We start from the raw sequence: 12,263 nt of genomic DNA, 5'->3' as shown, positions 1-12,263 counted from the left end.
AATCAAAGCCTTGCCAGATTAAGGCCAGAGTGCCGTGGCTGCTGATTTAAGCATGAGAAGCAGAAGGGCCCTCCTCTTGCAATGATGTTGTCTCTAAAGAGAGAGATCCTGCTGGAGGTGGCGGGCCTGTGGAGAGATAATACATGGGGAGCGAGGTAAACACGTAGGATTCCACACGCGCCGATACCTGGCAGCCCGGGAATCCTGAGAGCTGAGTGGCCAGAAACAGCCTCTGGCACCTTCAGAGCTGCAGCAAAGCCACGCAGGGTGCTTGGGTAGGGCTGTTCTGTCTCATGCCCCTGTATTCAGCTGGAAGTCATAACGAAGAAAAAACTGGAATTGCTCCCTCTGCCAACTTGAGCCCCAGCTTCTCTCTAAGCCTGAGGCAGAGCTCCTCCCCGAGCAGCTGCCCGCGGTCATTGAGAAATGGTCATCGAGAGCAGATGCCGGGGCTAGATTGCCTGGGTTCACAGCCTGCCTCTGCCATGCACTCTTCTGTGACCCCATTTCCTCATCCATGAGTACCTACTTCACAGTGTTGTTACAAGGATTAATTTAAAAGATATAAATTAAGTGTGTGGCCACCACCATGCTAAGTTCTGTAAACACCACCTCAAGCCAGCCTGGCGTGGACCCTTCCCTCAGGAGCCTTTCCTTGCCAGTGGGCACCCTGGCACAGCTTGTGCCTGATTTTTATTGAAGAGCTATCATCGTCATTGACTGTTGCCTCCCCAACACCGCCACCTCCAGCTCAGGTTCTCCTCTAGGCAATGACAGGAAAGGCACAATCCCCAGCCTCCAGACACCAGATCAGGGTGGCCTTCCCGAGCCAGAGCAGCTTAAGTCTCCTAGGCTTCCCACACTCCAGGTTGCAGGCGCAGCTGCAAAGCCCCGGGGCCAGCGGGTCAGCTGGTGGGGCCCGACCTCTGAGCGCCCTCTGCTGGCAGGACTGTGGAAGGGTTTGTCACCGCGGGCCCTCACGTACATCTGGAGGTCACTGCCCCTCGGCAGGGCTCCCCCATTTAAATTCCCTCTGCCTCCATAACAGATACCCAGGAGAAAACTGCCCCTCACCCTCCATGTTCTGCTTTGGGTTCCTGCAGCTGAGTAAATATTTTTCCTATCTCTTTGAGTGCATTCATGTTGAGTTACATGCAGTAAAAGAAACCCACCCCCCTCTATAATCAGCCGTAAAAGAAGAGGGAAAATGGTATTCGTATAGTGTGGGAACACCGTTCTTGATTCCTCTGAGAAGATGATTTGATAAAGAGTTGCAAGTCTCTACAGAGGAGGAAATATTGAGGTACGCACCTTTGATGGTGTTTGTGCGGGTTCCTGAAAATGGAAAGTGCTACGTTAAGTGCTGAGCTATTCAGCTCCGAATGCAAAGGGAAGATGCTTATCTTATTCATCCCTCTTTTATTTGTAAAATCTTTTTTGTCTCCTGGCAGGTGATCTTTTTTTTTTTTTTCCTGGAAACCAATTAGCTCCTAAAATTAAACATGCTTCTCTTTAAATTATTCCTTTTCATAAAATGGTCTTAAAATTGGCCTCAGCTTTTCAGAGTAAGTAGCTGACCCAGTTGTAATCGGAGATGCATTCGGAGTCCACCTTCTCCCACCTCGGCATTCCCCCACCCTCATCCCCACTGCTGCCAGGTGCTGTCCACCTTTGTGCCTTCAGCTGTGGCCAGCCTCTTCTTGGCACATGCCCTAAGGTGTGCTCTGGGACAGCCATCAGATTATCTGATTCTCCCACCCAAGTGCTCTGATGGCAACTGGCGGAGTTTTAATCACTGTAAATTCAGGTTATGGTCAGATTAGCCAGGAGATAGGATGCCTGCTGGTTGTTTTGAAGTGATGTATTGTTTATGGGATTAATGCTCCTAATGGCCAAGGGTGTCAGCTGATGTTTATTACTTTAAGCTGTCTCAGCTGTTCAGGTTCAACAGCTAGCTCCCTGGTCATAGGAAATGCGGGGCTCTGAATGTCATGTATGCCCTGAGATGTGCACGTGTGACACATGCAGGGGAAAGGGGTGCGGTGCGTTGCAGGAGCCTCGTTTGATTTTGTTCTGGGCTTCTGAGACCTCTGCACACCCCTGGGGGTCAGAGAGACTCTGGGGAAAGGGTGAGCATTCAGGGATGGCTGCAAAGGGCGTTGAGAAATAGGTCATCTCTGGCGGGCCTGGCATCCACGAGATATCATGCCACCTGCCAAGTGGCTGTAGGTATTGTGTGGTTTTTACCTCTGTCCTCCAGCCTTCTAAGAGAGGACACTTTCAAGGTCGCTGTGCATTTAAGGGAAACTTCTCCCCAGTCCCTCTGCTTGGTAGCGCTTAAAGCTGCAAGAACCAGGCCAGGCCCCTTTAAACCTTCCCTGGTGCTGCGCAAAGAGAAATAAATGCACATTGCCCCAGTGTGTGTCTAGTAACATGCACTGCAGTTGGTTTGTTTTTCCAAAAAGAAATTTAATTTAGCGCAAGTGTACACTGCCACACTGTAAACACACCGGGCACCAGAAAGGTGGCTTATTGAATGTATGCCCTAGCAAAGGTCAGCTTTTAGAAAAAGCCAAAAATGGCTGGAATCTGTCCTGATAGCTCCTCAATCAGGCCTTGGATCCAGGCAGATGTGTTTATTTTTTCAGAGGGAGTTCCTGAAGACCCATCTCAAGTTCGGGCTCTGGACATTCCCCCTCCCTTCTCCCTCCTGTGCTCTCAGAGGCCTCCCTCCTCCTCCCCAGGAGGTCACTGTCCCTGGTCACCCAGGTGGGCCCCTGGGGAAGGCAAGCTCTGTTGAGCTGGTGGTTGAGGAGGGAGGACCCAGGACCCTCGCCCTCTCCCCTCTGGGGCTAGAGTGTGTGGTGCCTTTCTTACAACTAACGCTGCCTCTCTCTGACCATTTCCCTCGAAGGACGGCATGAACTGGGTCTGCAAAAATGTCAATGCAAAGAAGAAATAAGATCTTGACGCATGGAGACGCAGGAGCTGCGGGAGCTGAATTCTGTCCTGAAAAACACTAATTTGCTGCTTTCTGACCAAATGTTTTTCCATCTGTGTACAGCTACAGCTGTGTGAAGAGAGGGAACAACACAGTTTAAAAAGAATCCCCATTCCAGCAGTACATTTAACATGATCTCTGAGGTTCAGTATCATTTTTCAAATAAAGGAATTATATTATTTCCTCTGCATAATTGAAATAGTATTAAATGTCTCAAAGCACATGATTAGAAAATGAGATCTTTTAAATGAGCAAGAGATTGCGTTGCAGTTTAGGCAATTCCAGTGGGCTTTTTTCTTTCAAAAAAAAAGGGGGGGTGCTGGGGAGAGGAAGAGGAAGAAGCAGCTTAGGCTGCGGTCATTCATTTCCTGACCTGTCCTTACATTCCCCCATGGTGTTGAAACCAAGACAGTGTTTGATGGTGCTGGTCAGTGATTTTTACCATCATGCACTGAGCCAGGGTTGCAGCCTGTCTGGGTGGGGAGCTGCTGGGCTTGGGGGGTGAAGCGTGAATAGAAGATGATTAAACCGTCTTGTCATGCAGGTAGGAGACTGTATGTAATTCTCACCCTTTGGAAAGGAAAAAAAAAGCCTTTCTTGCAAACAACGCACCACAGAAACATACCCCGTCCCCAGCCCCCAACCAGCTACACAGGGAATCAGAGTCTTACGACTTTTGACTGTAATGACATCTGGAATGTAAGGAGAGGTGGGAGGTTTAATTCCAGAAAAATTACAAGGTCCTTAAAAAGCCCTCACGTGGAGGGCTCAGGCTAGCGTAAACAGGCTTTCTCCAGTTCAGTGGAGCAGTGAGCAGCCGACTCTGAAATTAGCTGGCTTCTCCACGGCTGTCCTATAGAAGGGATTTCTAAAGCTCAAAGAATTCTGTGTTTAAATGATCACAATAGGCTGCTGCTATCAGATTTTAAAAATAAATGCAGCTTTACCGTGAACCTGCTCCACTGAGAAAAGCCAGGCAGATCGATTTTTAGAAGCGATCAATTTTTACAGTGCTGGCAACTTGGTGGTGTGGGCTGCTCGAGGGGGACAGGGCTTGTTGCTGGGAAGAGCGTGGGTGTGTATGGTTGCAGGGGCCGTGCCCGGGGAAGCCAGAGTCACCCCAGCTTCTGGTCCCCTCTGCCTCTCTCCAGCAAAATGTGTCCTCTGGTGACTGATTGGAGAGGAATGGTGGGAGACTTCTCCTGCCCCGTGTTGCAAAAAGAACTTGCTTCCCTGAGCCTTAAGAGATCCCCGGCTTCAAGCAAGGGAAAGCAGGCCAGAGCATCCCTGGCTCCTGAACTGAACTATGTCCTGATGCCTGAGCAGTGCGGTTCTCAGAGACTGAATAGGAGACTGTCAAGTGGCTGGTGGGTCCCAGGAGGGCAGCTACTTTTACCTCCCAGGAGGTGGCCCTTCCCGAACGCACCAAGGCATGTGAGCAAACTGAAGGGGTCACTCCAGCCCCTGGCCCTCAGTACCCAGCCTTTCTGGACCAAGTGGCGCCGGTGAGGCTGAAGCATGGTCCGCTTCAAAGGTGGTCTGGGGTGAAAGTCATTAACAAGGCCAGACATGAAAAGGTGCCCTGGGTTGCAAGTACTTATAGGGACAGACCTGTAAGTACTTGCAAAACAAAAAGAAGGTGAGGGTTTTTAAACCACTGTGAGCTAGTTGCCCCCTGCAGCCTCTCCCGGCTTGTCTGTCTTACCCAGACGCCTCTCGCCCTTTGAACAGAGGCAAAACAAAATTATAAGAAACCAGAAATCCCCCTTCTATCCGGCTGGAAATGTGGCCCTAGCACTTGAAAATATTTTTTCCCCTCCAAATAGTGCATCAGGGATGTTATCTGAGGGGCAAAATGCCTGCCTTGAGGTCTGTGATTTGGGAACACTGAGATGTGGAACTTGGACTCTGGCAGTGGATGGTCTGTGAAATATCTTTGTTCTTTTACTACCAACTTAGGGAACTGTTTGAAAGGGCCCCCCAGGGCCTCAGCCAGCAGGCAGAAGCCACTGCCTTCCTCTGATAACAGCCTCTGTGAATGTTCAGATTTGCTTTTCAGCTAAAGACACAGAGACATTGTGGATGTCACACACTTTCATCTTCCCTTTCAGCCCTACTGAACCCTCGCGGGGCTCGCAGGGTAGATGAGAGGAGCCTGAAAAATGCAGAGTTTGAAAGCTCCCATTTGTAAAAACAAAATGCTTCTAAAGACTCCTTTCCTCTCCCCAGCCACCGCCCCCCCGCACTTGGAGGACAGAATTGGAAGCTAGAAAGGGGACTCCCGGTCTCCCATCCTCCCAGTCCCAGTGAGTCTTAGTGGTGAGACTTGCTCTGGCCACGACTTCATCTGAATGTGCCGGGAAGAGGGTTGGGGGCCAGAGGGCGGGCAAGGCCTGGGACAGGGGCCCCAGGGTGTGTGCTCAGACCAGTTGTGGGAAAAACTCCTTCCCGTCCCCTCCTCCCGACTTCCCCCGTGCGGATCCTTCTGGCTGGCTTCCCCGTGCCCAGGGCAGCACACCCTTTCCCCTTCACTCTCCCTTGGTTACTATGGAAACAAGGGTGTCATTGATGTGGGCTGAGCTGGGGAACATGTCGGCGGCGCACAGCTGAGAGTCAGCGATTATGCCGGCGGGTAGAAATGTACCAGGGTTAAGGTCCGCAGCTCCCAAACTGCGGGAAGGACGCCGTCCTGCCCCCTCCCTCCCTCCCTCCCTCTTCTCCCTCTCCTGGCTTTTGACGAATTCCTTTATTCCCTTCCGGGCTAAAGCAGTGGCTATTTTTGCGCCACTCTATGCCCCACCCTCGCTGTCGGCCGCGCCTTATCCGGCCTGGCCTGGAGGGTGACACCATGTCACCCTCGCCAGGACTCGTCCCTTGATTCCCGTCAGAGTTTGCTTTGATTTCTCTATCCTTCTCAGGGGCCAGTTCTTACTTCCTTTTATTTTTAGCTCTGCACTCCATGTGGTTTCAGGGTTCAGTCTGCTCATCGAAAAGTTCTTTTTTTTATAGTCTCTTTTGAAAACGATAGTCAAAGGAAGGGACGTGGTATTTGGTCATGTGGAAAATTCAATGTATAATTTAGACGTCTGTCAAAAATCCGACAAATAAAATTTAGCTGAAACCAAGGCAGCCTGGAAAGTGTCGTGTCCTTTGCTGGAGAGGGGAGAGGGCCTGTGGTGTGCTTGTCCTTTCAGAGGTTAGCATCCCTCAAGGTGCTTTCTTCAGAAGGATGTAACATTAACACCGCCACCAACAATAAAAATAACCCTTTATTAAGCCCCTCCTACATACCAGACCTCTCATCTACATCATGGGGTAGTATTAGTCCCACCTCACAGTTAAGCAAACTGAGGCACGGGCCTGGGTTAAGGAATTCATCCACTATCACAGAGCCATTAGTGCCAGCAGGGCAGGACCCTGGGTCTGAAGGCCGTGGCAAGTTGCCTCCTCTGGAGGGCAAAGACAATAACGGCCGTTTCTCAGGCATCTCAGTCCCCGGCCTTCCGAGCCCACACCAGGGGTCTCCTCTGATCAATGCCGCTCCTCAGGGAGGCGCGGGGGGGGCGGGGGGGTGTCTCTGTCCCAAGCATTGGGTGTCCTCTGTCCTCACGGCGGCACAGCTGAAGATTTTGTACCGTGCTTTGCACAGACAGAAAAAAGGGAGAAGTCAGGAAAACTGCGGTTGGCAAGGATGCTGGCAATGGCCTAGTACCTAATACTGAATCTTCCTTCTAGAGACGGTGCAGAGAGGGGAGTACACTTGCCCAAAGCCACACAGTAGGAGGCAGAATGGGCTCCAGTCCAGGGCTCTTCTCTCAGGAGAAGAGCTTGTCTTCCCCTCTGGCAGCCTCACTTCAGTGGCCTTAGAGACATACCAGCCTGGCTGGCCCCAAGGGCCAAGCTGTTGGCAGAATAGAGGGGAGCTGGAGGCAGGAAGAGAGAGAAAGTCCAGTGCTGCCAGGTAAATGGCGGGACACACACCTGAACTGCAAATAAACAATCATTTTTAACGTAAGTATGTCCCATGCAATATTTGAGACATAGGGACTTCCCTGGTGACGCAGTGGTTAAGAATCCGCCCGCCAACGCAGGGGACACGGGTTCGAGCCCTGGTCCGGGAAGATCCTACATGCTGCAGAGCAACTAAGCCCGTGCGCCACAACTTCTGAGCCTGCGGTCTAGAGCCTGCGAGCCACAACTACTGAGCCTACGTGCTGCAACTACTGAAGCCTGCGCACCTAGAGCCGGTTCTCCGCAACAAGAGAAGCCACCGCAATGAGAAGCCTGCGCACTGCAATGAAGAGTAGCCCCCGCTCGCCGCAACTAGAGAAAGCTCACACGCAGCAACGAAGACCCAACGCAAAAATAAATTTTAAAAAAAATTTGAGACATAGTACTCATAAAAAGTCATTGTTCTCTTTCCCTGCCGCCGCGGAGCCGCGCGGAGGCGGAGGCGCGGGTGCGTTCAAGATTCGGCTCCACCCGTAACCCACCGCCATGGCCGAGGAAGGCATTGCTGCTGGAGGTGTAATGGACGTTAATACTGCTCTGCAAGAGGTGCTGAAGACCGCCCTCACCCACGATGGCCTAGCACGTGGAATTCGCGAAGCTGCCAGAGCCTTAGACAAGCGCCAAGCCCATCTCTGTGTGCTTGCATCCAACCGTGATGAGCCTATGTATGTCAAGTTGGTGGATGCCCTTTGTGCTGAGCACCAGATCAACCTGATTAAGGTTGATGACAACAAGAAACTAGGGGAATGGGTAGGCCTCTGTAAAACTGACAGAGAGGGAAAACCCCGTAAAGTGGTTGGCTGCAGCTGTTTGGTGGTTAAGGACTATGGCAAAGAGTCTCAGGCCGAGGATGTCATCGAGGAGTACTTCAAATGCAAGAAATGATCAAATAAAAAAACTAGGCTCTTGTTCCTCAAAAAAAAAAAAAAAAGTCATTGTTTATCTGAAATTCAAATTTAACTGGCCATCCCAGTTTTTGTTTTTGTAGTTTTGCTAAATCTGGCAACTCTACTCAGAATGCTCTGCTGAATAAAGGCACAGTAAGATACAATCAAACTGCGTTCTCCGGAGTCAGACCCAGAGATCTATCTTCGCCCATCCATAAATCAGCTCTGTGGGCTTGGGCAAGCTGCTTCCTTTCTTGGAGTCTCCCTGCCTCTTCATCTGTGAAATGGGACTAAAGCCGTAGGGAGATTTAAAAGAGATATAATGTCGGGCTTCCCTGGTGGCGCAGTGGTTGAGAGTCCACCTGCCGATGCAGGGGACACGGGTTCGTGCCCCGGTCCGGGAAGAACCCACATGCCGCGGAGCAGCCGGGCCCATGAGCCATGGCCGTTGAACCTGCGCGTCTGGAGCCTGTGCTCCGCAACGGGAGAGGCCACAACAGTGAGAGGCCCACATACCGCAAAAAATAAAAAGAGATATAATGTCGATAAAGGTAGATGTAGGGCCATGGCTAGCACATAGTAGGGACACTGCACCTCAGTTTCTTACCCGTAAAATGAGGTAATCACTTACCCTGTGGCGTTTTTCAGAGGATTAGATGAAGTTATGGATGTCCAGTGCAGAGTAGGTGCTAAATCATTTGTAGCTATTATAATAACTGGCAGACATTCTGGAGTCCAGGCCTTCCCAGGCCCCAAGACCTCTGTCCTCCCACCTCCCCTCCCACATGTTGCAAGGGCCAGCAGCCTTCCTGGCGGTGCTGGCAGCCCCCTCCTCTCTCTGGGGGCTCCCAGGGCCGCTGCAGCCACACCTCCTGCAATTAGGTTTGTAAGTGGGAACAGGCTTTTGTCAGAGGCTCCTGATTGGCTCCAGGCAAAAACACAGTTTAGCACTCAGTCAAGCTGCATTTCAGGGCCTCAGTCTCTCTCCCCTCCACCTCCCCCTTTAATTGCAATCTGTTCGGTAATTTCCTTTTCCAACACTGCAGAACTCAGAGAAGCTGCGGCGCAGGAGCCGGGCAGGGAGGAGGGAAAGAGAGCTGCTGCTCCCTGCGGTGAAACTGCTGGTCCAGCACTGTGTCGTGTGTGTGTGTGTGTGTGTGTGTGTGTGTGTGTGTGTGTGTGTGTGTGTCTAGAACCAGACACACATGGGTATGTGGGGATACAGCCAACAACCAGGCCCCTGCAGGGTCAGACCAGGGCACCCACTTGTACCAGTCACTTGGCAGTTCCCATTTATTTAATCCTTGTAACAACATGGATAACTACAGGCATTACCACTCGGTTTGAGGATAGGGCTCACAGAATCTGAATCACTTGCTCAGGATCACACCAGAAGAATGGGGCAGAGCCATAATTTTCACCTGGGCCTGTTTGACTGCTGGGCCCCAAGCTCATACCATGATACCTTTTCCCCTTCTGGCTTCTGAGCTCAGAAAACGAGCTAAGGAATCCTCCTGCACACAGGAGCAGGGAGAGGTTTCTTTTCCCAGAGTGAGTAGCGGTATCCCAGGGACAAAAAGCCTTCGCTAAAGACGTGAAGTCCTAATGACAGAAATGCAGAGAGCAAGCTGAGTCAAGGAGGGGCAAGTTTTGTGAGATAACTTGCGTGGATACCTGCAGCTGAGAGCTGCAAGGGTCGGGGGCAGAACTACCACTTAGCTCAGGGAACTGCTACTCCTGTTACTCATTCACTGATTGGATCCCTTCAGCAGTCCTACAAGTTAACCATTTCTACCCCTTTCCCCGTTGAGGAAACCAGGGCTCTCAAAGGTTAAGTCACTGGCCTAGAATCACACAGCTAGGAAATGGCTTAGCTCGGGTTCCCATCAACTAGAAAGACCATCTTTCCCCAGGGCACCATCTTGACTAAACACAGGGCCGCGAACAGCAGGGAGCAGTGGGGAGCGGGGCTCCCGGAGACCAGGCCAGAGGCCTACCTCTCCCTCTCACTTTGCCACCCACCTCTTCACGATCCACCAGACCCTTCCGCAGAGCCCAGAGGTGGCTGCTGCTCTGGAGGCCACCAGCAGGGGGGGCAGGTGGTGGCTGGCTCCACCCTGGCAACAAAGGAAAGAGGCTGGGGAAGCGGTCGCCCTTTGGGCCTCCCTTCTCCCCCAGGGCTCTGCAGCCCCCACCAGTGCCCTGGCCCAAAAGGAGGAGAGGGAGGGCTGCAGCGAAGGGGCAGCAGCCCTGGGAGTCCACTTACACCGCTGCAGGGGCGAAAGAAAGGAAGGGTCAGTTGCTGAGTCACACACCGACAATGTCCGCCCTGTCTTTCTTTGCCTTGTTAACGAAATGCATGTTCCTAAGACTGGACAAGCCTGCCACCCGGGCCACTGCTGACCCATGTGGGAAAGGATGCCCTGCACCGGGGTACAAGCCGTGGCACTAGCTGAGGGCCTCTCAGCCTGGTGCCTTTGTGTTGCGCACAAGCTGTCCAGCCATACTTAGTGGCCCTGCCTATTACATCAGCCAGACCTCTCCCTGGGCCGGGCTCTCAACACTCACATCCCCAACCCAGTCCCCAGTCCCTCCTGCACGACCTACTCTGGAGAGCTGGTGCCCATCAGCCTCCTTTCTTCAGCTTCCCTTGCCGCCGAGAAGGCAGAATCCTGGGCCATCGTGCTGGCACATCACTCCCAAGCCCCTCAGATTCTGTCTGGGGGCACAGGGCTCTCCAGTATGAATGGGGGCTTCCCTGGAGCCTCCAGATGACAGAGCCGAAGCGCTTTTCCTGCCTGGATGCTACAGATGGCCTTTGGAGAGAAAGGGATAAGGAGCTTTGGCTTATAAGCAGCAGCCCATCCCGGGGCCAGTGGATGCAATACAGCCCAACCTTCCCCTCAACTCCCCCAGCTCTGGTGTGGGTTCAGCCTGGATTTCATCCTGACTCACTCCCTAGGCCCCTTTCCTAACCTGAGACCTCCAGATCTGCCAGAGCAGCAGGTTGGGAGGAAGGAAAAGAGAGAAGAAGGGGCATCCAGGGGCTGGGATGCTGATCCAGGCCCGGGGGGAGGTGTCTGCACAGCTGCAAGCAGCCCCCCTACCCCCGGTCTGTGAATGGGCACATCACCCCCTCCCACCCGCCTGCCACCGCTCCTGAAACAGTTGGTCCTAATGAGCGCAAAGCAGGCAGGGCAGCTGTGTGCATTATCCATATGCATGGGGAGGTGTATATTTATCCTCACGTCCCACCCCACCCTGCAGCTGCTGCCAACCCCTATGCCAGGAGGGTGAGTGGGCACGAGCGCCCAGGCTGCTCAGGGCCCTGGGCCTCCTCTCCTCCCAGCCCTCCCTCCCCAGCCCACGCCCACAGCCTTCACTTGACCCATTTTGGAGGCAGAAGTTTGTGTGTGTGTTTGAGAGAGAGAGAGAGAGAAGAGAGTGCACACATCATTTCCCCAGTTGGTGCTTTTGATTTCCTCTGAAGTATCTTGATTGCGGACGTACAATGGCATCTTGCTGCCAGTGCTCCCTCAGCAGCTTCTGGCTCTGCGCCGCCTCCTCCCCAGGGCCGGGGTTTTCTGCTGACTCCGGGGCCCGCGGCTGGCTGGCAGGGAAGGAGCAGGCCTGATCCCGGCTTCCATCCCTCGGCCTGAGCAGCAGGACCTGGAAGCCTAGCCACGGTCCTTCCTGCTCCTGGGCCTGGGGCCAACCTGCACCCTGATGCCCCCACTCCACCTCCTCTTTCACTTGGACCTCCCATTGCCTCCTAGCTGGTCCCCTTGCCCTCCACTGCCTGGCCACTCAGGCCCTTAATGCTCAGAGCCATTGTTCTAAAACTCAATTCCCCTGCTCAGATGCCTGCAGAGGCACCGCTGCTGTGGGACACGAAAGGTCAAACTGTTTATCCTGTCATTGAAGGCCACTCTGGTCTAATCTCAAATCTTTTTTGTGGACCTGTCAATCATGGGCTCTCACACATACCCTGAGATCCAGATGAGTTACCCTTGCTGTCCTGCTACAAGTCCCCCACAATTTTATCTCCACACCTGCCCTCACAGCGACCTCCTCCCTGGGGTGTCTACCCTCCCTCCTGTGCTTTGCTTACCCCTCCTTTAGGGCATGATTCAAGTCCTGCCTCCCCAGGAAGAGAGCCCGGTAGCCTCTAGCCCACAGGGCTCCCCTGTAAAACTCAGAGCCCCTGACAACCCAGGCATTTGGCATTCATTCATCCATCCATCATTCATTCCTTCGGCAGATATCCCCTGAGCAGAGGCAGAGCATCTACAGTGCCTCATGTCCTGGCCTGTTCACTCATGCCTTTCTGACCTCACCACTCCCTGCTCTGCCCCTCACCCACC

The 12,263-nt window shown here is 52.9% G+C and overlaps 1 protein-coding gene and 1 pseudogene across 1 annotated transcript in view; both read left to right on the top strand.

Annotated features, from left to right (window-relative positions):
• Positions 1-3,194, top strand: part of ARL3 (ARF like GTPase 3) — a 32,341-nt gene extending 29,147 nt beyond the window's left edge. Inside the window, exon 6 of the mRNA XM_022568914.3 lies at positions 2,915-3,194. Coding sequence (XP_022424622.1) covers positions 2,915-2,962 — 48 coding nt within the window. The 3' untranslated portion in view covers positions 2,963-3,194. The remainder of the gene's footprint in view (positions 1-2,914) is intronic.
• Positions 3,195-7,412: 4,218 nt separating this feature from the next.
• Positions 7,413-7,960, top strand: LOC111172619 (small ribosomal subunit protein eS12 pseudogene; annotated as a pseudogene).
• Positions 7,961-12,263: the final 4,303 nt, after the last annotated feature.

This window comes from Delphinapterus leucas, chromosome 16 (genome assembly GCF_059928025.1).
Source record: "Delphinapterus leucas isolate spDelLeu-1000000601 "Yukka" chromosome 16, BTC_Dleu_Yukka2, whole genome shotgun sequence".
Classification (NCBI taxonomy): Eukaryota; Metazoa; Chordata; class Mammalia; order Artiodactyla; family Monodontidae; genus Delphinapterus; species Delphinapterus leucas.
The sequence above is the reverse complement of the archived record's forward strand: the minus strand, read 5'-3'. Positions and strand labels throughout refer to the sequence as shown.